The sequence below is a fragment of the Diceros bicornis genome, chromosome 32 (genome assembly GCF_020826845.1).
Source record: "Diceros bicornis minor isolate mBicDic1 chromosome 32, mDicBic1.mat.cur, whole genome shotgun sequence".
NCBI classification, from domain to species: Eukaryota; Metazoa; Chordata; class Mammalia; order Perissodactyla; family Rhinocerotidae; genus Diceros; species Diceros bicornis.
Genome location: NC_080771.1, coordinates 1,500,669 through 1,528,533, shown reverse-complemented (window position 1 = coordinate 1,528,533; position 27,865 = coordinate 1,500,669). Strand labels below are relative to the sequence as shown.

Below are 27,865 nucleotides of genomic sequence, written 5' to 3'. Positions count from 1 at the left end.
GAATGTCCCCAGCCCTAGTTACTATTTAGTTTGAGTATATGATTTTGGTGAGTACTCTACTTCTGGAAATTTATTCTTTTCTTAATTAATATGCAATCTAAGTTTTTAACAAATAAAAATGTTATTTTAATTTACTGCAGAAAATAAAAAACAGAATATAGCAAATTGAACAAATACTGTAGACTCTGAATATATATGATTCTTGATTTGTTTGTTCAACAAAATTTTATGGAGACTGTTACATGCATGATCATGCCAACATACCCCAGTGCTCAAAAGACATCACTGGGCTTCATTCTTTGGCAGCAATTTACATGCGACCTGGCCTCATGACTGGTTTGTTAATAAATTAACAATGTGACAGGACAAAGCACCAAAAAAGAAACAAGGGTAAAGAACAAGATCTTTATCACTTTCCCCTGAACTTATTTTTATAGCTTTATAACAAATTGGATAAAATTATATTCAGATTCTGTTAGATGTTTACGATTTTCAATGTATCATAAAGTTTTACAGATTTAAAACATTTAAAGTCTTTCAAATATCTAAGTAAAAGATGAGTATTATCCCCAAGTTTAGAAAAATGGTTTAAAAATAATTCTCTCAGCATTTTCATTGTAAAGTATTTTATATAAATTTTGTTTTATCTTAAAGCACTACTAAAATAACCATTCTGAATGCTAGGTTCCTAATGAAATGTTTGCTTTTAAAAATCCTATTGTTTTAGTTAAAGTATAAATTTCAATGAATGTCCTCAATATAATTGGGATTCTGCTTATACTTATAGTTTCAAGACTAATTACAAACATGAGAGATTCTATTGGAAATTTGCTTAGAGTTCTTCTGCCTTTAGTCAGTTAACAGAATTAAAACTATTCAATTCACATGTGTAATACACAAGAAGGTTATCTCTTAGCTATAATAATGCAAAAACTAAGTAGACCTTATTTGAATAAATAATATTGTTTAGTTTCCTATCAAAACTATAAATCTTATTAATTACATTGCTGTTTAGAATGCTGGCTCAATTTCCAATTCTAACCAAATCAACATGCCTCTCTGGACGGAAGACTTTCAGATGAGCCAAAAACTTCAAGTAGCTAGACGTTAAGTACTTGAAATGTATTCTACATTATTCTGTATTATAACATGCCAGAAGCAGACCATGATGTAGAATTCAAGAATTCCTTAGAGTAGTGACTCAATATACAAGTGTGGATTTCAGGAATAATTGGGTTTCATCCTTAATGCAGAGTGGACACGGATACGATTAGCAACAATTTATTTTTGTTAACAATCTTTAAAGCACTGTTCTATTAAATACCATGTTCCATTCCAAACGACTGCTGCAGACCATGAGGGAGCTAATCTTCATAGCTATAATGATTCAATACTGTTTTTGAAAACACACAGAAAATAAAACTAGAAACAGAAACTGGCAATAAACAACTATGGAGTTATCAGAGGTTAACAGTCACAAGCAGAATCCAGGCTCCAACTCCATTCAGACAATCAGAGAAACAATCAAGCATCACTGCACAAAGGCAATTAGGAGTTCAGACATCAGTCTATTCCACTCTAGGGGTATGAATGAACATTTTCCATTTAAAAGCAAAAAAAAAAAAAAAGGGTTTAATGAAGGAGAAAATAACTTGTAACATTTTAGTGGATGTTCATTATGCATATTTGATATATGTTCAAGAATAGAGAGGTCTTATTATTTAAGAAGGTTCTCTTAGACATGAACTCTTACCTTCCTTTGTGATGAAGTTGGGGCCTTCTCTTTTGAGTAGTATACCCAGCAGGATGGCTTGGCTAGCCAAACAATTGCAGTCCTGAAAAAATAAATCACTGTGAATAACTGGAATGAAATGGGTACAAAAGTTACTAATCAGAGCGGTAACTATTCATGAAACCACATGATGCAGAGAGGAAATATTCTGCTTTGGAACTGAGGAAAGATAAAATGTCACTGATATACTCAACAAGCATAAGATGACATTATACAAATATTTATCCTGGATATCTTGGAGACAGAGGGTAGACAAGCTGGCTTCCTGAGGTATATCAAATTTTCCAGGAAACAAGATAAGCAATGGATAGAAAATATGGTGTCTACAAGCCTTAATATTGATTCTGCCACTCTCTGAGAGATTTGGCCACTTCATTTAACCACTCCCTTCTTGACTTTACTTAATCATAAATGGGAGACCATGTTGCTATCCACCCATTGTGAAGAGATGGATGAAAGGAGGGGACATGTGTAGAGTGCTTATTATATATTAGGGCACTGTGCTACGTGCTTTATGCCTCTATATCATCTTTATGCTTATGCAGATCTATAGATAATATCGATCAATAACAAAGACTGAGGATGTCTGGCAGGATATATATTTAGCCTATATACTCAAATTTGTATGGCCCAACAAGACATCACCGTGCTTAGAATTTCATTTCCTTGGATAAGTACTACTACCCCTACCCCTCCTCTTCTAAAATGCAAATGACCTTAGGGAAGGTACACTATTAGGTTGCTAACATAATGTTCACATGGACGTGGTCATAGAATTGCTTTCCTCAGTGACTGCAGAGACTTAAAGCAAGTATTAGTCCTAAATACGGGTCAGGAGAGAGGATCCAGGCTGGGAAAAAGGCACTGAGCGAGAAATATGGAGATCCCAAAGGCAACTATCACTGATTTAACTTCTTTAATGGTCCATACAATACTTTCATACCCAAGACAACCCAACTCATCCCCACTCCTTCAGCATCTGTAAAACACCCTCGCTAATGTTAGAGAGAACAACCTCTCATTATTGCCCTGGGTATAGACAGGCCATCCACCTCCAGGCTGATTGCTACCTTCTCTGAGAGGACAAAAAGAAATACAGCTTGCCCCTGTGAGTTCCTGCTCTGCCAGCCTCACTCAGGGCCATGTGGGAATCGCATCTTCCTCACATTCAGCTTTTGAAGAATCTCATGGGTGGGTTTGTTTTTCCATTCAGTAACCACGACATCCGACTGCTGTTCCAGTTCAGGAGCACTGGCCGCGCTGCTTTGTCGTTTGACTTTTGAATGTTTGGGAAGTTCTAATTCCTCAAAACTCTTAAATTCCGGAAGCCTAGTATTTAAAAGAAAAAGTTTCAGATTTCCTGCATTTCTAATGTAATCTCAAGAAACATAGTAATAACTCAAAGGGACTTACTCTTCTGTGTCACTGATTCGTAGGAAGTCAAGCTGTTCCACCACAGCTCCAGATATCAGCGTCTGAAATGTGATTGAGAGAAGATTCACAACTCTTAAATTCATCAAGCCATACCCTTAGGATCTGTGCATCAACTTCTCTGTAAGTACTAATACTTCAAAAAGAAGAGTCTACTTATAAAATATACATAATTCTTAAGTAAGTTCTTAAACGAGCATTCTAAAATCAGACAGGTTTTCACATACAAAAAAACTCCCTGAAGTAGAACATACACATCAAGCTATAAGTTCATGAGTCATAATAAATAGGAAAGTCAATGTGAGATGAACTGTATTTTCTCTCTGTTCTTAGAATTGTGGGTATTTATTTTTAAGCTGGAATTAAAATTCAGTACCCATTAAAATGTTGAAAAATACTTTGAAATTCAAAAAATATGAAATACTAAAATTGTTTTGGGAAAAGACAATGTGAAATTGCACTTTCTATTCTGCTACTATAATATATTTCAGGGTCATCCAATGATGGGATACTGCCAAGTCTCCATCTTTCAGGATCATGAAGATGTTGACTATCTAGGCCAGGGCTTCTCTACATCCTGGCAACCAATATTTGGTCATTTTATTTTGCATTAGTTCCTGATTATAGGTTGATCGTACCAAATGAGGCCAAATTCAAACACACTTTTTGTTTGTTAGTGGTTTATGGTGAATAGTATAAATGAATGATAACCCACAATGATTTTTAGCAATATGTGTCACTTCCAATTATCTGATGAATTGTCAGATAAAATTGAGAAATGTACTACATGAAAAACAGGCCATGAATTATTATTTTAAAAATAAGGCAATTCTTCAATCAAAATTGCCTTACATATATTACTTTCTCTGTTTTCTCACTGTTCGTTTCAAATGTGAAGCAACAGGACACAGGGAATGCTGCTCTTGTCGGCTAACCACCAGAGCTGTGCTGCCTGCTCCTCGAGTGGAAACCCGTAAACCAAGTGGATCATCAACAAATACCCACTCCAAATGGCAGGATGGAAGTGTTACTAGCCATCATGCTAAAGCCTCCTTGCAGAGTCTGAGGGAGAAAGGCCAAACATGCAACTGACGCGCACATTCTTATGTGGCCCAGCCACAGCCAGGGTCTGAGTGCAGTCTGTGCCTGGGTGGAGAGCAGTGCTGAGCACGATAAAAGTCTGTTGAGTGATACTTCCTAAGATGGAGGCTCACATCTACACATCCTGCTTTCTAGTTAACTAATTTAGATGAATATTTAGACAAATATTTATTGAACACCTACCATATGCCAGGCACTATACTGGGTATTGAGGATACAGCGTGTACAAAATACACAAAATTCTTGCCCTCTTGAAATCGACCTTAGGTGTGTGTAGGAAGCAGACAATAAACAAACAAACAGAAACCTAAATATGTTATATCAGATGATGATAAGTGCAAGTAGAAATAGGAAAGGTAGGGGATGGGGAGTGCCAGGGCAGGGGAGTAGGAGGAGGCAGATTTGCCATTTTATATAGGTGATCAGAAAAGACTTCTCTAATAGGGAGAAATGTAAGTAGAGACTGAAGGAAGGACTGTAGTCAATGATATGGATCTGAGGGAAGAGTACGCAGGGCTGAGGAACAGCAAGTGCAAAGGCTCTGAGGCAGTAGCATGCTTGGTATGCTTTAGGAGCAGTAAGGAGGACAGTGTGGTTGAAGCAGGGTAGACAGGGAAAGTGGTAGAAAGATGAGGTCAGAGAAGAAGGTCCATGCCATGGACAGGACAAAGACCACTGGCTTATGGCCAGTAGGAATTTAGGCAACTAGTATAAAAATCTAGGTAAGAGATGACGGTAGCTTGGATCATGATGTTAGTGCTAGAAGTGATGGGAAATGGTTAGACTCTGGATATAATCTGAGGATAGAGAAAACCGGATTTGATAATAGAATTGTAATGTCGGGCATGAAAGAAAGAGAAGAATCAAGAATTATTTAATTCTCAAAGCCAATAGCTAATATCGAAAACATAAAAAATTTTTGATTTAATATTTTCTATTTTTATTAGCCTACCCACTTATATCCTAATTCAGTCCATAAAGTAAATGTTTAATCTGAGTTAATAGACAAATGCTAAATTCCATTAATAGTCTCTAGAGCTTTTGATAAAAAAAAAATTCAATTGGTTGCAGACGCTCCTAAATTAGTTTCATAAAAAAATTTGCTAGGCATTAATACCTTAGTCCGGATGGTAGTTAAATAACTTAATATTGTAATATATGTGGCAAATGCAATATAATATTCAAAAAGTTATCCTGCTCTGTGATACTCAATTATATCCCATCAGGTCCTTTCCAACTGAACATCCTACCTCCGACTGCACTCTATCCCATCATTCTGCATCCCTACCTGGCTTTGTTTTCGGTTTGGCTCCCCCACTAGAATAAGTCCCATGAGATCAAGTACCTTGCATATTTTTTTTACCACTATATCCCCAGTGCCTAGAGGGAGCTCAATAAATGTTTGTTGAGTCAATGAACCAATATTTACATATTGCCTACAGAGAGAATAGTAGTGAGCAGATTACTCTGGGAATACAGAGATGAATAAAGCTTGGCCTGAAAGAGTTTTCAATCCACAGAGAGAAGCAGACATAAGAAACTAGCTACACCTAAAATAAGAGCTACAGGGCCAGCCCTGTGGCTTAGCGGTTAAGTGCGCGCTCCGCTACTGGTGGCCTGGGTTCGGATCTCGGGCGTGCACCGACGCACCGCTTCTCCGGCCATGCTGAGGCCGCGTCCCACATACAGCAACTAGAAGGATGTGAAACTATGACATACAACTATCCACTGGGGCTTTGGAGAAAAAAAAAAAGGAGGATTGGCAATAGATGTTAGCTCAGAGCTGGTCTTCCTCAGCAAAAAGAGGAGGATTAGCACGGATGTTAGCTAAGGGCTGATCTTCCTCACAAAAAAAATAAATAAATAAAATAAAATAAGAGCTACAGCAAAGGTTCAAGTAAAATGCCATAGAAGGACAGTGGAAGGAGAAATTAATTTCAGTCTTGCAGACTTCACTAAAGGGGTGACACTGACCTAAGTTATAAAATTAAAGTATGACTTAGAGAGAAGGAAAAAAAAAAGAAAAAGTCAACTCTAGAAGGAAAAAAAAAAGAAAAAGGCAACTCTAGAATAGAGTAACAGCATCAGCAGGAAAAAAATTCCAATTACATTCCGATATTTTCAAGTATGCAGTATACTTGGGGAGGGGAGGGCAGGGCTGAGAATGACCTGCATGGAAAGACGTCCTGGCTGATGAAGCTGGAAAGTGAGGCTGATGCCCAGTGACGAGCGAGACTGTGGATCATGGGCCAAAGAAATTTGAAAGGGCTTGAAAGAAAATCCAAAAGAAACATATAGGTGCCGTTTTCATTGCTATATTAAGAGAAGATGGAGGCTGGGGTGGGAGGAGGAGGGGTTGTTGTTTGATGGGTGCAGAGTTTCAGTTTTGCAAGATGAAAAGAGGATTATTCTCTGATTAAAGATTCTGTACTCATGAGTATAGGGCACAGCAGAGAGCAGGAGATATAAAGATTAAACAATGGATTAAGTGAAAGACTGTAATACAGCACAGTGGGACCCCCTGGCTCCCTTCCTCCATCTTGTTCTCAGGACATGGAAGCAAAATGTATGCCCTTCAGGTTGGAGGTTAGATGTTCATTTTCTGGGGAAACTAAAGAGTCCAGGAGAAAAAAATCTCCAGATATTGGCACTGAGGTTTCCCCCAACAAAAAGGGCCCTTGCCACCAGACCACCTTATAATTATAAATGAATTCATGACAAGAATCCTTATTCCCAAACACACAACTTCCAATAAAATTTTTACTCTTTCACTCTTAAAAATGAATGGATAGCTAAAGATTACCACACATCTGACATATGCCTCCAACATGAAAGACTAACCCCCCAAAAATAGAGAAAATAAACCTGAAGGAGATAATGTGGAGAAGAAAATTTCAAAAACTGTCTAGTTAATATTCTCAGAAATATAAGATAAAATATATCTAGAAAATAAGAACACGATACTATGAAAAGGGAAAATTGAAAACATGATAGCCAAAATACAAAACTTAATAGAGGAGCTGCATGATAAATATCAAAGAAATTGCCCCAGGAAGCATTACAAAAAGGCAAAGCAATAGAAAATAAAGGGGAAAAGATAAAAAGCTTAGATAAAAATCAATCAAATATGCAAAATACAAGCACTAGTAAATGAGTATACAAACATGCCATTTATAACATCACTACGTAAGTCTCTCTATATAAATTTTCCTCTACCTTACTCAATACCAAACACCTACTACATGAAAGATTGTATGGGATGATCACAATTTTTTATAGGAAATAAGGCATTTAAGTCCATGATGGACTACAATCTGAGTAGTTTATGTTAAAGGTCATAAAAAGATGTTAAAGAAGAGAAGTGTCATGCCTGGTCTGGGTGATATTGTAGAACTGGCCCTTAAAGTTTGGTAAGACTTCAAAGCCCAGAGATCTTGAAAGAAGGAAACGGCGTGAGCAGAGGGGCAGAACCTCACAAAGTTCAGAATACAGTTAATTAATTTGTATTGGCAGAAGGACAAAGAGTGTTTAGTAGGAGATAACTGTGGGCAGAGAAGCTGTTATGGCTAACAGGGAACCACAAAGGGCTTCTGTTATTAGCAGCTGTGAAGATAACGCTGTGAGGTTCTAGACGTAAGAAGGATTATCTCCAGGTTGGATGTTACTACGGAGCAGGGACAAGAGCACTGGACCAGAGTCAGGCTACCTGATCTCTACCTACCAGCCCAAGATTATACAGCCGGTCACTTCACCACTCTGGACTCCAACTTCCTCAAATGCAAAACTGAGGTTAGAGATGAGCTATTAAAGTCTAAAATTCTGGTTAGGAAACCACTGCAATTGTTCAAGAATCTGACTGGAGGAATCAGGTAAACAGGGTGGTGACAACAGGAATAGGAAGGTAGGTACAGAATAAAACCTTACGACAAAAATCTTATATAGAACATATATTTAAAAACAGCTGTATCTGTAGATTAATTGTCCTGAAAACAGAAACACTGAAATTCAGAAGATTACCTGTAGACGATCAACATGAACTTTGACTCCTCCAACCATTCCTTTTTTGAAGGCTGCCAGCATATCTAATATGGGGTTGAATCGGCTACCTCTAAAAAATATAAACAGATAAACAAAACGTGCATATTAATAACAATGAGAAATAAATAAGCTAATACTAAGTGCCACTTTACATATGCAAAGCACTCTGCCACACACTGAGAGGGATACAAAAAATAGGAGGAGGTCCTGCTTCCAAAAGGTTCACAGTGTTAATGGCGGTGAGACCTCATTTCTTTCATCAACCTACCTTATATTGTCTTCCCGGATGAGAACAAGGAAAATGGGACGTCCATGCATTTTCCAATATTGTTTAATGAACTGTAGTGCATTCTATGAAAACATAAGAATGAAGTAGGATGTAATAGCACAGTACATGAGCTGATCAGGATACTTAACCACTAGTGGCAAAGAGCCAACAAAACTCATATATCAAGACAATTCACAATCAAACCCTGGATAATATAAACTACTTAGGGGCAGAAATGTTCTGATACATACAAGTATAAAGGTACGAATACATACAAGTTAAGATAGAAACCCTTCTGATCTTACACTTTGTTCTTAAAATTAATCAGATCATACATATTTTAAGGCTGCTTTTTTGTTGGTGGCCTAATAAATGATCCCAGGGAGGAAAAATCAACCCAGGGTTATTATTCAGAAGATTAATTCTCACTCCACATTACTGCAGATTTATATTACAGTGGGTAGAAGAGATTGGACTGAATCTATACAGACCATGAGAAATGTGCAGAGAGTTCTCGATTTGACTCAATTTCTATTGCTGTCATCATCATCATCATACCAAAGACTCACATAACACTTCACCATGTGCCAGGCACTACTCTGAGTGCTTTACATATCTTAACTCATTTAATCCTCAGAACAGCCCTATTATTATTCAGTTATACAGATAAGAAAACAGGGACACAGAGAAGTCAAGTAACTTGCCCAAGATCACACAGCTGGTAAATAGTGGAGCCAAGATTAAGCAAATGCAATCTGGCTCCAGACTTCATGCTCTGAACCATGACTCTAAGCTTCTCTACTCTGCAAACGGAAAAGGGGGTAGAGGAGATTTTAACTGACTGAGTGTTATGAGTTAGCTGAGGTTTTACTTGGCATTCTTCACAAATAAAATCATTTTGCTAACTCAATTTTTGTTCAAAAAGAGATATACTATTGCTGTCGTATGAACATGGTTTCCAAAACTGTTCCCTCTCGGCTTTTACAAACTAGATCCTTTCCTTCCATTTGTAGAAAGGTATATCAAGCAAAGTCATACAACTTTATATAAAACAGACTCCGTCTGTTATTATAATGCTACAAGTAATTTAACTCTTTCTCCCAAAGCAGATGTTTTACTTTCACATTTTACACTGTGTTAACCCAGTGTCACAGATGCCCAGGAGCACTCAAGTTAACAACATAAAATCAGTAGAAACAAAGTCATCCCATTTCAGCAAAAAGGTGCTCTGACCTTTATATCATCTATCAGCAGTAAAACATCTTGAGACATGTAGAAATCACTTAGGTCGAAGATGATAGGATAACAAACCACAGTCTTTCCTAAAATGCGATAAATCTGTAAGAGATAATTAAAAAAATAAATAAATACAAAACAGACCAAAGGCAAAGGTAAAGCTTAAGTCCTAATAAAAATTAAAACTGATGTTTAATCCTGAATAAGCAAATAATATCTTGTGAAATTCACATAATATTAAGAAAGTTTAAAGTTTCTTGATTGGATCACTATGCTAATAAACTTAAAGTAGTCCACCTCTACTATGATGGAAAAAGCCTCTGTTTGAGTAAATACTGTTATAGTCAAATATCTTACAACGCTTAAAAATAACATAGCAGTGAGATGCTTATTCATTCCTAGAAGACTTCTGTAATATCATACAAGACAAATAATAAGATTTACTTGTAGAAAATAATAATTCAGTTAATTAGCCCAAGTATATAATGAAATGTGAGCATGGATGCATAGCAGGTCAAACATCATTTCAGTCCGTGGTATTATAACCTGAACACTGCTCTACAAGGAAAATGGATGAGCACCTTTGATGTCCCGAGGCAGCCAATGGGCCTATCTGGCCTTCCGGAGAGTCCTAACTTTTCATTGATACCCAGATGGAAATAAGCCTGTAAGACATAAATTTGTGAACCAGAGTCAGGCAAGAATCCATGCTGTTCTTTTGTTGCCCCTTTCCCCCCTGACTATTGCCCTGCTAATTTCTGATCTTTCTAGAGAAAAAGAGGCCAGGGAAATCTTATTCGGTGAACTTGTAGGAAAACAAGCTAGCCAATGATGTCCACTTAGATTCTGGGGCCCTGAGAGATTTAAGAGCAAAGCTTCTGCAGATCCACTTAGCAACATCCTAAAATTTGATATTGTTCTTATGCTATCATAAATGTACAACTTGCACAGCTCTGTCTGATTCACAAAAGAATACAGAGACAAACGCTTTCTGTGTGATAAAAAATCTGGCTATTTCAAGTTTTAAAAAAACGGGGCCACACATCTCCTAATAGATTCCCACCCTCAAGTGTTTCCCACCAAAATGGAAATTGTCTTTATTGATTTTTCTGATCAGAGGAATTTTATGAAAAATTTAAGCCATATGCTACAGGTGAATGGTCCTATTTACTCTCACAATCCCTTAGGCAACTACTATTTCACTTCGGTGTATGTTGAAAGGAACGTAATTTATTGTGTGATCCCTAAGAAACACCAAAGTATAAGATAGGGTTACAGATTTTTTTTTTTGAGGAAGATCGGCCCTGAGCTAACATCTGCCAATCCTCCTCTTTTTGCTGAGGAAGACTGGCCCTGGGCTAACATCCATGCCCATCTTTCTCTACTTTATATGGGACGCCGCCACAGCATGGCTTGCCAAGTGGTGCGTTGGTGCGCGCCCGGGATCCGAACCGGCGAACCCTGGGCCGCCGCAGCGGAGTGCACACACTTAACCGCTTGCGCCACCGGGCCGGCCCCAGGGGTACAGATTTTTAAAAGTACATAGTAAATATTTACATGAATGGGTTAATATACTACATAATCTATTTGGTGTTCCATTTTTTTAAACTTAATACTGTGGTGTTTCAGTTTCAAGATGGTAAATTGAGCCTATGCATTTACTCTACATTTCAATGTTGAAATGATTGAAGAAATATAAAGACTGGAAAAATATCTGTAGAAGTATCAGAAAAAGGGAAAGGTACCACTGTGGAGCAGAAACTTAGAATTTCTGTAAGGTAAAAGCAGAAAGACTTGGAATGAACTACAAGTTATTCAGTGCCAAACCTGAGCACTTAATCCAGTCAAGAAGCCTCTTTATCCTGTTTAACACCTATTCCCCAGTGAAGGCAGCTCCCAATATTTTATTTCAAAACTAATTCAGTAAACACCTTTGAACAGTACAATATTATTTTTTCTCTTTGATATACATTCTCTTTGAAACATAATGCCAAGTTGGTCACCCTCTAGAAGTAATGGACGAATTTATACTGACATTAACAGTGCATAGGTCCTTTTTGTCACTCTCTTGGGTCAAAATGATACTTCATTTTAGTTTTAAACTACTGTATTCAAATATTTTGTGGTTGACTATTTTCCCGTATATTTAATGGCTATTTGTATGTTCTATAACTTTTTTCATTTGTTTCCTTCTCTACTGGGTATTTGTTATTCTTTTTGATTTGTAAGAGACCTTGGTATATTAAGAATATTATCCTTTGTATCAAATATTTTTCCCAGTTTGCTCATCTTCAACGCTGTTATGAAATGTGAGAAGAACTGCACAGTACGTCAAACATCATTTCAGCACATGGTATTTCAATCTAAACATTTTTCTACTAGGAAATTTCTAAAGTATCTTTGATGTGCTAGGTTGCTTATGCTGTCTTCAGCTATGTTTAGTTAAATTTGTCAATCATTTCCTTAATGATTTTTTGACACTGGTATTATTCTAAGAATGGACTTCCCCTCCCAACAGTTATAAACTGTTCTCCTATTTTTTCTTCTAGTGATTTTATATTTAAATCATTTTTTTTTAATATTTAAATTTTTAATCTATCTAGAATTTATTTTTGTATTTGATGACAGGTAGAAATCTAACCTAAATTTTCCTAAATGGAAAATCAAATCAACTGTCTCTACACAATCTACTGATTATGATTTGAGCTGGTTTCAAATATCAACCTGATCATATACAAAATTACTGTCATCACCAAAGCTCTCTGTTCATTCTGTGAAGGCGCACACATCTATGTCAGAGTTAGCTCTGTGCTTCCTTATCCTTCTGCAGTATATGTTCCTAGAGAACAGCATCCCCTGAGTTGGCACTGTGCCTACCATATAGCTTGATGGATGAATGAAGGAACTGAATGTCCTCCTGAGCCACATGTGCCGTGTGAATATTGATTCTGGAACAGCAGTAGTTTCAGACAAAGTCAACTGGCTAGAAAGAGTACTCTATAAGCATTATTTGTATAGCTTCCCTGAAACTACAGTACATAACACTAGATGGAACCCCCTTTCCCTCAAATATTTTCAATTTTTCAGAAATACATGTATGTCTTTAGACTTCTTTCAGACAAGTGATTGTATTAATCAACCATGTACAAGTTAAAATGTACTCATCTAGGTAGTTTTCCTTTAAATACCACTCTATTACAGTAAAAGGATTTTCCTTAAATTTCTGAACCATGGTGCAGCAAGTCTATGACAAACAAGTAATCAGATATGGAATGGCCCCTGCATTTCAGGGTGCAGATAATACTGTCCCCATGTTAAACACATTCACACCATTTAATGCACTGAAACATACAGTAGGGACCAAACCACCCAGAAGTACAGAAATACTTCATTCCAGATCTGCATTTATTCAGATCTCCCATGAGGCAGATCAGACCACAGTTACCACATCATGAAACATTAACCACACACAGTAAAAGCCCTGCTCTTAGCTGTTGGCCCTCACATTCTCTTCAGTGGGATGAAGACGGGTGCAGCTTCTCAGAACAGAATGAGCCACTGGCGTAAGAATATGTGATTAACTAAGATTTGAGGGAACACTTTTAAAAGGTAGACTTATGAGAAGCAGTATACTAGGCAGTATATCTTAGGGGATGACTCCCAAAGAGCAGCTAGCTTGGAACACAGAGACTGTAGCCACAGAGACTCTTCCGTCCTGACACATGTACCGGGAAGCTGAGCTCTTGGTCACAAATCTGTGTTTTTAGCCATGCCACACACCCAAACTGTAAATCATTGGTTAACACCATCTTTAAAACAACCAAATATAAAATAAATCAGGAACATGTTATAAGTCTTCACCTTACTCTGTAAAGAAATGCTTCCTACCGCCTCTGTGATTCCACAGAACCTTGTACAAATGTACATTATAGCATTTATCAAGGTGGACTGTAATAAACTATTTTTTCTGTCATACCACTAGACACCGAGAACAGGGACAGAGTCGTTTTATCTGAGTGCCCCACATAGTGCTCTGCACATAGGAGGTGTTCACTGATAAATGAATGAATAAAATGTCACATTCAAGTCATTTGGAGCCATATTGGTTTTTTTTTTTTTTTTTATTGATTGATTGATTGTGAGGAGATCAGCCGTGTGCTAACATCTGCCAATCCTCCTCTTTTTGCTGAGGAAGACTGGCTCTGGGCCATGCCCATCTTTCTCCACTTTATATGGGACGCCGCCACAACATGGCCTGACAAGCGGTGCGTCGGTGTGCGCCCGGGGTCTGAACCGGCAAACCCCGGGCCGCTGCAGCAGAGCGCACACACTTAACTGCTTGCGCCACCAGGCTGGCCCCATGTTGGTCTTTTAAATCTTGACTGCATGTTGTCTGGTAGAATACAAACTCACCAACAAAAAAGGTTGCTAAGGAGGAGGGGGTAGGGGGACGGCGAAAGGGATAAAGGAGCACACATGTATGACGACGGACAAAAACTAGACTATTGGTGGTGAGCATGACGCAGTCTATACAGAAAATGAAATATAATAATGTTCACCTGAAATTTACACAATGTTATAAGCCAGTAAGACCTCAATAATAATAATTAACAAAAGAATAAAAAAAGTTGCTACTATAAATTAGGCCTGAAAAAACAGATTTTTTCTGTTTTTTCATGAGAGCATGTTTATCAATAATAAGAATAAATAATAATAACCTTTGTTTTCATTTTCTGGAGCTTTCAGAGACCATAAAAGTATATCAGCAAATACAGCCTGCACCTGAAGGATAAGTGCTTAGTGTTAGAGCCTTAGATTTTTGCCCCTCCCATGCTGCCTCCTTTTCTTATCTTGTGGATCATCAGTTCCTTCTTGGTCTCATTTACCCTTTTCTACCACAAAAACCAGCTTTCCATCATTTATATCTTGGTGTGATTTTAAAGTGTTACACACTCCAGGGATTCTTGCATTTTTAGCCTTATCTCTCTAATTGGGGGAAAAAAAAGAGCTCTAAATTTGTTAGAGGAGGTTTAAGGGCTCTTGAAGAGCTGGTGCTCTGGGTGACCTGACACCCAGGTTCTGGTTTTGTTGCCAATGGGTAAGGTCCAGTGTGACTAGCAGCAACTCTAAGGCCCTGCACCTTCCCATGCAATGTGCACCTCACTTTTCTAAGCTTTCATTCTTTGTTGTAGCATCAGGGCTTTGACCACACACATTTATATCAATCTAATTGACTTAATCTTGATCAGTTGAGAGAGACGACTATAAACAACTCCACCAAACACTGCGGAGTTTGTTCCTGTATTGAATAATTACCAAATAAAAGTGGTACTTTATAAATAACCAGTGCAAGTCAACAATTTTCCATCCCTAATGAGCAGGAATATTCCTAACACAGGCACTTCTGCATCCACCTGCAGAGCAGTGCATGCAAAGGCCTCAAAAGTCACCTTTTAATCCACTCCAAATAGGTATGTAACTGCATCAAAGACAAACTCACATGTTACTTTATAAGTACTTTGAGACTCAGCAAACCGAAGGGGTAGAAATTACTTCAGACTCCAAATAGTAAGGCAAGGGACAAAGGGAAGCAGTTATTACCAATACATAAATATTTAGATAAGAAGGTTTCTTTAATAGTTAATAAAAGGGAAAATAATCAAATCAAATGGAAAGCTTAATTTTACACACAACTACTAAAATTAAGGCTAATTTGTTATTTAAGTGCTCAGTCTAGGTTAGCAATAGATTTTAGCAAGGAGTTAAAATCAATGAGACCTATGAATATAATGTATACACCACAATGCAGCTGTTTATTCAGTAAAAATGTCTGATAAAGTAGGTTTCTCAAGATAAGTAGAAAGACTTTTGGATTAGTGACCCTGTCTCAGCATCAGATGAACTATGCCTCCCGACTGTAAGCTAAGTCTAGTCATCACGCTCCAGGACTCCCACAAGTAGACAGAAAGAGGCAGAATCACTTACCTTCACGAGCTCCTGCTGAGCCCATATTTGAATAGGTTCTACCTGCTGAGGAGTTTGAGTCTGAATACCATACGTGTTGAGGAAAACTTGAAGGCTAAAGAACATGGGGAAAAAAAGAGAGAGACATTTTTAAGCAATGCATTTATAGTTTGGAAAATGGTGAAGGAGGAGGAGAAAATGGAAGAGACTATGCTAACTTGGAGCACATGATTAATTTGCTAATGTCAGCAATATGCCATCTGCCCTGGAATCCACAGGCCTGCTTGGGTTCTTCACAAAGCATCAGATGAGAGCTTTGGGGGCTGGCAGAGAGGGTAACCACTGATTGTGGGAATCCTCATACTTCGTTTGCACTAATTTCTCAGAACTACACCCCAGGCAACACTGGTACTGGTCATAGTCTTTAATATTTACATCAACTAAAACATAATTATTTGAAAAGAATGTTGTTCTGGCACTTAAAGTGACATTAATGACTTCCTTGAAACCCTGTCAAGGGGTTTATGAAATTAATCTCTACCACCATACTCAATATTGTAAGCATAAAGCAATCAGTCCCATTCCCTTCCCCACAAAAGAACACACCACCATCTAGATTTCATACCGTTGGCTTTCTGCTATGAGTGCTACATGAACTACCAAATCATTTTCCAGTGGGCCCTGTAATACAGAACAAGGGAGGGGAGAAAACATTTTAAAAGATCTGGTCATCATCAACTACAAAGAGAATCAAAGACAGTATTAACCATTCCTAAGCAGTTCATTAAAATGATGGACACCAGCTGGCTCTAAGCAGTCGCCTGTCTTTCCTTGCTCTCTACTGCCTACTAATCAATTTGACGGTGTAGACAGTAATGGAACACCAAGGAATGGAAAGCCATAAATCTCACCACTACCAGAGGGGCTAGCCTGTCAGGGCTATTTTGAATGATGCATAAGAGTAGTTTGGGGACTGAGAGTCATTTTCCATCATTTAACTCTGAAGGGAAGAGGAGGAACTAAAAATAAAAACCCAATTTATGTATTCTCTGTAAAAAATGATTGTGAGTTAAAATTGTCCATTTGACATCTTAACCACATATAAGGCTATTCCCTTTCTTGTTAGCCAATTTTCCTTTGGCACCTTATACATCAAAACAGCTTTATTCTGGGGCCAGCCTGATGGCATAGTGGTTAAGTTCATGTGCTCCGCTTCAGCAGCGGGGTTCGCAGGTTTGAATTCTGGGCGCCGACCGATGCATCGCTCATCAAGCCATGCTGTGGTGGCGACCCACATATAAAATGGAGGAAGATGGGCACAGATGTTAGCTCAGGGCCAATCTTCCTCAGCAAAAAGAGGAGAATTGGCAACAGATGTTAGCTCAGGGCCAGTCTGCCTCACAAAAAAAAAAATGAACGAAAAAACTCAGCTTTATTCTAATATATAGTTCCTATGGTAGAGGATGAACTACTCAGTTGACTATATAATTAACACTGTGTTCATTAAATACAAGCTTTGGGGTTAATAGTTCTAATCAAAGATAGTGTTGGATTTTTGCTACTCTTTTTTCGTGTGGAAAAGATTCACTATAGCATATATTACACATTGTTAAACTGAACCCAATTTTGAGCCTGTATATATAATTAACTGAGAACATTAATAAATTACAATATTAGGAAGCTCTGAAAATAGTGATGAAATATAATTTCTTTATAGTAATGAATCCAACATTCCCAATAGTACACTGTAAAATGTTTGATTTACCATCAGTCAGTTCCTCTCTATGGTATTCAATATGTCACTAGAATTTATGTATGATGGGAGGCAAGAAACACCAGAATACATATACCAGCAGTAAATATCACAGAATCAAAGGGATAGTTCCCAGAATTGTCGTAAAAATGCCATTTCAGGCAGACTTCCAAGTGATTTAAATGAATATATAGGAGAAAAGATGATATAACAACCCAACAAAAATAAATACACATTAAAAATACTATAAATTCTATTTTTATTTGATAAAGACTAAAAGTTTATGTTACTTGAAAGGATGAGAAAAATTTAATTATTCAGAGTCTCATCAAGATTTTTTAACAACAAATGAAAACATTAAGCTTTATTTCTCTTGGATGAAATCCAGTATTTACTTTGTCAAAAGGAGGAGTAACCTGAAAATTGGCCATTATCTACAATCTTCAGGACAATTAGAGATCTTTAAATAAAAGCAAGTGAATACGTATATTAGAATGCAGATGATATTTCAATAACAGTAAATGAGCAGCTTATAGATCCTAATGGGCAAAGTGGTATCTTCTTTTTGAATCATAGGCCTGTTCGGGATAATGATGTTTCATTTGTATGACAGAGTATTCAGATCTAAACTGCCCACTACACATGTTGAATCACAGTGAGCATCTGCTTAGGGGAGTATTAGATGGCTGAAGAACTCTTTTATTGTAAAAACTCAGCATTTCACCAAGTTCCAATTCACAAACCATCTACCATAATGAGCTTAGGCCTTCAACCCCAGCCCATTTCCACCCACAGAAAGATTTCAGCACAGGCAGTCGCACCCCAATAATTTTCTTCCTTTCACTGCCAAAGTCAGAACTAGCTTTTCCCTATTTTCACCATTTTCTTCAAACCACCAACAATGTCGTCAAAACCCATGAAGTCTCTCCAAAAACTTCCTAATAGTAATTAATACCTTCTATTTCTGAATGGTATTTTCCTAAATAATACTGCAATAATTTCTGCTTTTAGGTTCACAAAGTACACACACACACAAAGTACACACACACACACACACACATATATACATATACACAATAAAGCCCTGTGTGGTACTAGTACTCTCCATTTTATGCATTATGCACTCACACATTTGACCAACAGTTAAGGCATACTAATATACAAGGCTCCAGGCTAGACCCTGATGTTACAAGGTGAATACAGTCCAGTGGTCCTCCTTGAGGAGTTTAGGGTCTACTGGGACAGATGGACAACAGATAAGTTTTCAAATATGTGTTTATTATCATGTAAAAGTATTTCACTGATATCTTTCTTTGCCAGTATTGCTCTATTTCATTTAAAAAAATCGCTGCAGGGCATTACATTATATGGACATATAATTTATTTAAGGAATGTTTATTTTGATGGACATTTAGGTAGTTTCCAATATTTCACTTCTGCAGAGAATATAATTGTCCCTATAGCAAAGAATTGCTGAGGATTTAGGGAGAGAATAAAGTGCTAAGCACAATATTTGACACATAACAATAAAGGGCACTGATACTTGCTGAAGTTGTACTTACTATTTTTACACCTACCCTAGGACAGCTGCTCCTCTCTTCCTTGCTGAGATTTGCTGTAATACCTATGTTGTCCTAGATCCTAATGACTTCTACTGTTCTAAGACATTAGGACCATCCATTATCCCATCCCCCACCCCCCCAAAGCCCCAGTAGATAGTTGTACGTCATAGTCGCACATCCTTCTAGTTGCTGTATGTGGGACGCGGCCTCAGCATGGCCAGAGAGGCGGTGCATCGGTGCGTGTCCGGGATTGAACCCGGGCCACCAGCAGCAGAAGGCGCGCACTTAACCGCCAAGCCACGGGGCCGGCCCTATCCCATTTTTTATATGGCTAGTTCTTCTCCAAAGAATTTCAAACATCTTTTAAAAGAAATATTCAAGTGACTAACCACCTTCCCAATTTTCCCTCCTTTTATTTCTCAAACATAGACTATAACTATTTCCTCACCTTCCTTGCCTCTGTAACTCTGTACTCTGCCATCTAACATGCTCTGCCTTTAGAGATGGAAATCCTCACACTTAAGTCCTTGGTCTCCTATTCATCCCACTTATTTCTCTCACCAAACTCATTCACTCTGGTAGCTATAACCATCACCTCTAAGCAGATGATTCCATATTCATATTTCTAGTCTTGAACTTTCTCTTGAGTCCAGTTCCCAGATTTTTAACTGCTTTCTGGACATTTTCTCTTGGCTATTTCCAAAGTTAATAGTTCTAAAATTCAATTCTTCATCAGCCCCACCTCCACCTCAAACAGACTCACTCAAGCTCAGAACCTCAGAATCATCTTTGACTCTTCTCTTTTACCCTCCATATGCAATTTGTCACCAAAATCCTGTTAACCTTTCCTTCATAAAGTATCCTGAATCCTCTTTTCTTTTCATTTCTATAGCAACATTAAGGATTGAAAAGTAACAACAGCAGCAACAAACACTTTACATAACACCCTACGTTCTATGTGTGAGGCACTGTTCTAACTGCTTGAACAAACCATTATCACCATTTTACAGATAACAAAAGTGAGGCACAGAAAGCGTAAGTAACTTATCAAAGGTCATAGAGTTAGCAAACAACAGAGCTAGAATGCAGATCCAGGCAGTCTGACTGCAGAGTCTGTGCTCATAATCACTCACTTATTCTGCCTCTCAAAGAGCGGAAAGAGGGCAGGTTTTAGAACTGAAAGACCCATATACGAGTCCCACCTTGTCACTTCCTCCCATGTGATCCTGGTCATCTAATAGGCACCTTAAACTTATCATGGACAAAACTGAACTACTGATTTCTATCCTTAAACCCACTCACTCTCAACATATTTATTATCTCTTTAAGGCCCCACACTATGTACCCATGTGATCTGGCCATAAATCTGTAAGTCATCCTTATTCCTCTTTTTCCTTCAAATCTCATAACATAGCTAAAAAAATAGAGAGCACTTATTGAGCACCATAAAGCCATACTAAATTATTTACTCATCAAAACACTATTAGTAGCTTACTATAACTATTCTCATTTACTGATGAGAAAACTGAGGCATGGAGTGGTTAAAAAACTTACCCAATATCCTACAGCTAATAAGTGGCAAAGTTGAGATCCAAACCTGGGCAATCTAATCTCTCTCTTAAACATTATAGTATACTGTCTGCCTCTCTAACGTGCTGCTAACTCACCTCTACTTCCAAAGTACATCTCAAACACACCACTTCTCTCCATCTCCCCTGCTACCACTCTACTCAAAGTCACCATGATCTTGCATTTGGTCAACTAACTCAGTCTTACCCCACCATTCACAGCAGTCCATCCTGCAAACAGCAATGAGGATATTTTTACTGAGGTAACACTGGTTTATAACACTATATAAATTTCAGGTGTGCATCATGATATGTCAATCTCTGTGTAGACTACACCATGTTCACCACCCAAAGACTAACTACCATCCATCACTGTACACGTGTGCCCTGTCACCTCTTTCGCCCTTCTCCCTCCCCCCTTCCCCTCTGGTAACCACCAATCTAATCTCTGTATCTATGTGTTTGTTTGTTGTTGTTGTTGTTTTTATCTTCTATTTATGAGTGAGATCACACCGTATGTGAATTTCTCCATGTGACTTATTTCACTTAGCATAATACCCTCAAGGTCTACTCATGTTGTCACAAATTGATGGATTTCATCTTTTTTTTTTTAATAGCTGAGTAGTATTCCATTGTATATATATACTACATCTTCTTTATCCATTCATCCGTTAATGGGCACCTAGTTTGCTTCCAAGTCTCGGCTATTGTGAATAACGCTGCAATGAACAGAGTGGTGCATGTTTCTTTACGCATTTGTGTTTTCATGTTCTTTACAAATACCCAGAAGTGGAATAGCTGGATCATATGGTATTTGTTTTTAATTTTTTGAGAAATCTCCATACTGTTTTCCATAGTGGCTGCACCACTTTGCAGTCCCACCAGCAGTGTATGAGGGTTCCCTTTTCTCCACATCCTCTCCCACACTTGTTATTTCTTGTCTTGTTAATTATAGCCATTCTGACGGGATGAGGTGATATCTTGTAGTTTTGATTTGCATTTCCCTAATAATTAGTGATGTTGAACATCTTTTCATGTGCCTGTTGGCCATCTGTATATCTTCTTTGGAAAAATGTCTGTTCAGATCTTTTGCCCATTTTTGAATTGGGTCGTTTGTTTCTCTGTTGTTGAGATGTATGAGTAACTAGGATTTTTTTTTTTAAGTGTAAATCAGACCATCTCACCACCACTCCACCCTACACACATGCATATACACATGTGAACACATGCATATACACAGAGACACCCTGCTTAAAACTCTCCAGTGGCTTCCTATGGCCCACAGAATAAGAACCAAACTGCTTACCATGGCCTACAAAGCCCTACATGATCTAGCCCCAGCCTAACTCTTCTTTCTTATTTTCCCTCCCCTCCTTCACCATGTCACAGCCACACTGGGTTCTCTCTGTCCCATGAACACTCCAACTGTGTTCCCATCACAGGGCCTTCGCACTTGCTGCACTTCTGTTAGGAATGTTCTTCCTTCAGATGGTTGCATGCGGGCCTTCTTGTTATGCAGGTCTCAACCATCATCCCTTCCTCAGAAAGGCCTTCCCTCTCCACCATGGCCAGCCCCTCTCTATCACTTTACCATATTTTGTCTACTTTATAGTACTTGTCAGCTCCAGAAATTATATTACATTATTAAATTGTATGTTCATTGTTATTCATTCCCACCAGAAAGTAACTCCGTAAGAGCAGAGACCTTGATCTATCTCATCCACTGCTGCGTCCCCACTGCCTAGAAGAGTGCCTGGCACATAGTCAGTGCTTACTATTTGATGAATGACTGTCCAGGCAAGTTTCTCAATCCTGTATTTACCTGTAAAATGGGAATAATGATAATTGACTGCCTATCACACAAGGGGAAGATCAAACCAAAGAGGGCATATAAAATATTTACAAATTCTGATCTGCTAAACAAATGGTTTCTATACTATTATTGCGTGACTCCGATGTCAATTAACCTCGCTAAGCCTCGTTTCCTCATTGGTAAACTAGGATAATAAAAGTATCTACTTCATAAGATTATGAGGATAATATATAACATATATAAGCATTTAACACAATGTTTGGTATAGACACTTAAGTGTTCAAAAAACATTAGCCTTTTCATCAACTCCAGTAACACAACCACAATCCTGGATCGCTGTAATAGGCTGCCTCGGCTTTCTGCTTCACACCTGCCTCTGCCCATCTTCTGTACTTTACAGTCAGGTTAATTTTCTTACATCAGTGGTTTGCACAACGCAGGTGGTCAAAAAATTTATTTGTTGAATGAATGAAGAAAAGGGAGGGAAGGCAGGTAAGTAAACAGATATATTTACGTAACGTTGAAGACTTTACTTCTATGCTCAAAAACTAGTGTTTCCCAAATAAAGCAGTGTTTCCCAACTTCCTGAGGACCTTAAAACTTCATTGCTACCTGCATTTCCCTATTTGTCTCCCATCTGTTTGCCTTAGGACACTCACTAAACAAAACAATCACCCATGACCATCTCGTTTCTGTCCACTGCCCTTCCACATTGGGACTGCTCCTCTGTTCCTTTCTGTCTATCAAGTTCCTGACCCACTCTTTCAACTGAGTCTCCTCCACAACCTCCCCCAAACATCAGAGTGTCCAGACGTCTTCTGTCCGTATCAGCAAAAGCAGGTACTGTCTGTATGAGGCACTTGGCAACACTCACAGCCAACTCCTTGGAAGGGCTTTTTGCACTCTTATGAGTGGTCTGTATAACTACAGAGTGAGGCCCTTGAGGGGCCTCTCATGCTCACTTTTCCTACCTAGCATGTACACAGCACCTTATACTAAAAGAAAGGCAATTGGTACTCACTTGATGGTCTGGAAGAAGAATCTTTTTTGTTTCTTTTTTTACTATTGCTGCTTACATTTATTAGCAATATACAAATCTTCCCTTGAGCATTGATAACAAATATTTGCAAATATAAACAGGATATTTTTAACAAAGGGAAATAATCATAACTAAATGTATACATATTTATATAGGCTATCAAGGAATGCACACAAGTCATTTTAATCACATGATTAGGGACCAACCACCTGTAGTTGAAAATATTCTGATTTAAAACTTTCATTTCTATAAGTGAATAAAGTGAGACTGACGTTTTTTTCCTACATTTTTCTTATTGTGATAAAAAAACCACATAACATAAAATTTACCATCTTAATCATTGTTAAGTGTACAGTGGAAGAGGAACTTTTATAGCATAACTTGCCTATAAGCTGGGCACTACCTATATTAATTGCAACTCATCTTGTTCAAAATTTAAAATATGGTAATTAAAACACTGCATGTACATCCATCTAGATTCTAGTTTTCAAATTACCCAAATCAGGACAAGTAGCAAGGCTAGAAGATCTGCAGCTGGGAGCTATAAATAGTGTACTACAACTTGCAAAGGATATACAGAGAAACTTAAATGTGAATGTGCCCTACTGGTTTTCCTTTCCCTTGTTCTTTTTTTAATTTAATTTTTTCAATAGATAATGAATTCATATGGTTCAAAATTTTAAAATTATGATAAAGTTTTCAGTGAAGTATCTCTCCCACCTGTGGCCCCTGTATCTACTCAGTTCCCCACTGTCTACCAACCAATTGCTATGATTATTTATGCCTCTTTCCAGAGTTTCCTTTTGCCTATAAAAGCAAACAAGAATCTATATTCTTACTTTCTCATATTTTTAGACAAAATGCAGCATACTATCAGCACTTTTTTCCACTTAATAATTATATATCATGGTGTTCTTTTCATATATTAGTACACAGAACATGTCCTCATTTTTGTTATAACTGCTTAGTATTGTACTTTGTAGATGTACCACTTATTAATGTCATCTTTTCACGTCTTTTATCATTTAAGACTAGTCAACCTTTTGTACTGAAAGCTCTGGACATGGTTATGGTTACATAGTGAAACTATTAAACATCAGGTTTTAATTTTGCTTATAAGAGTGGAACAAACGCTCAAACTAAATCATTCAGAGGCATTACTACCAATGCACTATGTGGGTCACTAGAAGACTGTTACTAGAAAAGATCAGTAGGACTGGATTTGGAGAGGGAGGCAGTGGGAAGAGTCTGACTCTTTTCTAGAAGAATAGCACAGAAAGATGCACAGATGTCCATTTACAATTTATTCATGGAAATAACATGACAGCTTATTAAGATTTATATTATTTTATTGATTGCATTTGTTTTGTAGTCCAGTTATGAATGTTAAGGAATTAATATATCTCGAGAGCCTGCTACGTGCCATGTGTTATTTAAGCACTATGTTATATGTACTGTCCCAAGAACTCCCATTTTTAAAGATCAGGAAACTGAGGTGGAGACAGGTGAAATAATTTGTCAAACGTCATACATCTAGTCAGTGGTAGAGCTTACACCTGCAGGTATGTCTAAGTCTAAAGTCAGTATGGCACACGTCACAGCATGTATTTCACAGGTTATGGGCTGCTTGCTGTTGTGGTTTGTATAAGTCAGGGTTCTCCAGAGAAACAGAACCAATAGGTGTATGTGTGTGTGTAGAAAGAGTAGAAAGAGATTTACTATAAAGAATTGTCTCAGGCAATTACAGAATCTGGCAAGTCCCAAGATCAGCAGGGTGAGCTGGCAAGCTGAAGACCCAAGAGAGTTGATGGTACAGTTCCAGTCCAAAGGCCAGGAGGTTCAACACCCAGTTTGACTCCAAAGACAGGAAAAAAGCTGATGTCCCAGTTTGAAGGCCATCAGGCAGGAAGAATCCTCTCTTACTTGGGGAAAGGTCAGCCTCTGTGTTCTACTCAGGCCTTCATGGATGAGGCCTACCCACGTGAGGGAGGGCAATCTGACCTACTCAGTCTACTTATTTAAATGTTAATCTCATCCAAAAAACACTCACCCTCATCCAGAATAATGTTTGACAAAATATGTGGGCACCCTGTGTCCCAGTCAAGCTGACACATAAAATTACCATCACGGTTGTAGGAATGTGTTTCAACATGGAGAGCACAGTGGTGACCACAAGCCTTTGTGGCTCAACAACAGGCCATTCTTCATCCACTTGAGATCAGGTTTTAAAAAAGCTCAACTCCAATGTTGTCTATAAAACACCTACTTTCTTATTTATTTTTTGATATAATGTAATTCTTTAGTTCTTGGCAATTAAATTTTAAAATGACCTCTTCTATTAAATAATGCATATTATTTTTGCAACACTGTATTTAGCCTGGGTCTAAGTAGCTTTATTTTTAATATGCCCTATGCTGCATAAAATAATCTACTGTGACTGGCTTGAATAGGTCTTTTATAGAAAGAAGGGCAAGGGATGAGAGCGAGAAAGAAAGAAAAAAAAGAAGCTAACAAATAAATAGATCACATCTCTTCTGAGGCTGGTCTTGCCTCAAGGCCAGTGCATTTGAAACATTCTATGCCTCTGCTTTTGCGGCCTTACAGAAACTCATTTATGCTCATTAGCCTTCATCAGTAGGTCCTGCCAACATCCAGCATTTTTTCATTAAACTCATTTTTCAGAAAGACCTCATTAGCTGAAGAAACCAGGCAGATGCTTTATACACCTCAATTCCAACTGGAGACACTGCACCCGCAGTATTTCTCGTGTAGGAGCCAAGTAACAGGCTACAGCAGTTTGAACACAGGCACGTCCTGACTGGAACACGTTGGCATCTTGTTCTAACATTTCCAACAAAGCCAAAGCACCAACATGGAGGAAATTAACAGAGAAGCAGAGAAAAGGTAAGTAGAAATATCTCAGGAATAACAACAACATCAAGCATGGTTAAAAAGCTAAACTTGGCTTGACAGTAGAGCTGGCCAGGGAGAAAATGGCCCTTTAGGATCCTTGTATTTATATACTGCATTAGTGATTATATACACTTTTAGTTTAAGAGGAAAACAAATGAATTTTAAAAAGTATTCCCAACCTCAAACACAGTTTCAAATGCCCGAACGAAAAAATCAGGCAATGTTTTTTGACAGCAGTCCTTGCAATGACTGCAAATATCTTGGAAGAAAAATACTGATCACTTTGTCACAACAAATTGATTTGTATAACTGTTCTTATCTCTTTCCAAGCGCTTGCTGTAACTGGATGTTTCTATATTTTTATCTTAAAGAAATGACAGTGCTAAAGGTCTTGTCTACTTCCTGGAAACAATGCTAAAATAACTATATGGGCCCAGATGGAGAAACCCTGACCCATAGTGTTCACACAGCTTTAATCACAACCAAAGGGAAGAACAAATGATGAGAAACTTACAGAAACACAATAGGAAAGATCAACATCCGGAAAGATTGGTAAAATGAGAGTGAGACAGCGGAGGCAGAGGCAGAAGGGGGGAGTATAGGTTCCCCAAATCTAGTCATTTTACATTCAGGGTTTCTGTGTCATTTCAAAGGACCTAAGGTGGTGGGTTATAACCAATGAAAGCCTCTAACGGTGGACAAAAGGAAACCAGCTATTTAGAATCATGGGGAAAAAAGAAGCAAGTACAGCAAGCCAACTGTGTTTTTGGTATTTCTCCTTTGGGTACTTGTACTGACTAGATCAGTTCTCTGGTGCCTGAGGTGAAAATGTCAGAGATGGAAGGGGCCATTTTATCATCTGGGAGTGAGTGGTAATGGAAAAGGTGTGAGGGAGTCTATGTGAGAGATTGGGTGGCAGGACTCCACTTCAGCCAGAGCAGCACAACTTTGAACTACGTTTTATGCTGAAATTCTGCCTGAGATTTTGTCTGAAAAATGGGTTTCCTTGATAAAAATCAGTAATCTACTTGACTGATGAGGAGACTGAGGCCCAGACAGGGGAAACAGTCCAGGTCTTGTAGCAAGTTAGTGGCAGACCCAGAAGACCCAAAGAGTCCAGGTCTCTGACTGACTTGGTCTAGAGTTCTCTTTACTTAGACAGACTGCCTCATGTTACTGGGTGTACAATAAACTTCTCAGCATACTAGAGAATTGCCAAGTGCGTGAGTCCACTTATGAGTGGAGATGAATGGATAGGTCACATACGCAGTTATTACAAGATGAAAGCCACCTGAGAAGAGTGTCCTTGAAGGGAGAAGAGTATAAAAATCTGTGCTACTTTCTCTTTCAGCACTAGGGCCTCATCCCAACGACAAGACTGGGCTAG

General features: G+C 38.1%; 1 protein-coding gene across 8 annotated transcripts in view; it reads right to left on the bottom strand.

Moving 5' to 3' along the window:
- The window catches only part of PHKB (phosphorylase kinase regulatory subunit beta), a 215,184-nt gene that overhangs the window by 31,067 nt on the left and 156,252 nt on the right, over positions 1-27,865 (bottom strand). For 7 of the 8 annotated variants that reach the window (XM_058527748.1, XM_058527747.1, XM_058527753.1 and 4 more), the window contains 9 exons: positions 16,456-16,511; positions 15,852-15,945; positions 10,448-10,531; positions 9,864-9,968; positions 8,631-8,713; positions 8,342-8,432; positions 3,206-3,267; positions 2,959-3,121; positions 1,754-1,835 (listed from right to left, as the gene is read on the bottom strand). In XM_058527748.1, coding sequence (XP_058383731.1) covers positions 1,754-1,835; positions 2,959-3,121; positions 3,206-3,267; positions 8,342-8,432; positions 8,631-8,713; positions 9,864-9,968; positions 10,448-10,531; positions 15,852-15,945; positions 16,456-16,511 — 820 coding nt within the window. The remainder of the gene's footprint in view (positions 1-1,753; positions 1,836-2,958; positions 3,122-3,205; positions 3,268-8,341; positions 8,433-8,630; positions 8,714-9,863; positions 9,969-10,447; positions 10,532-15,851; positions 15,946-16,455; positions 16,512-27,865) is intronic. The other variant, XM_058527750.1, reaches the window with a different exon arrangement.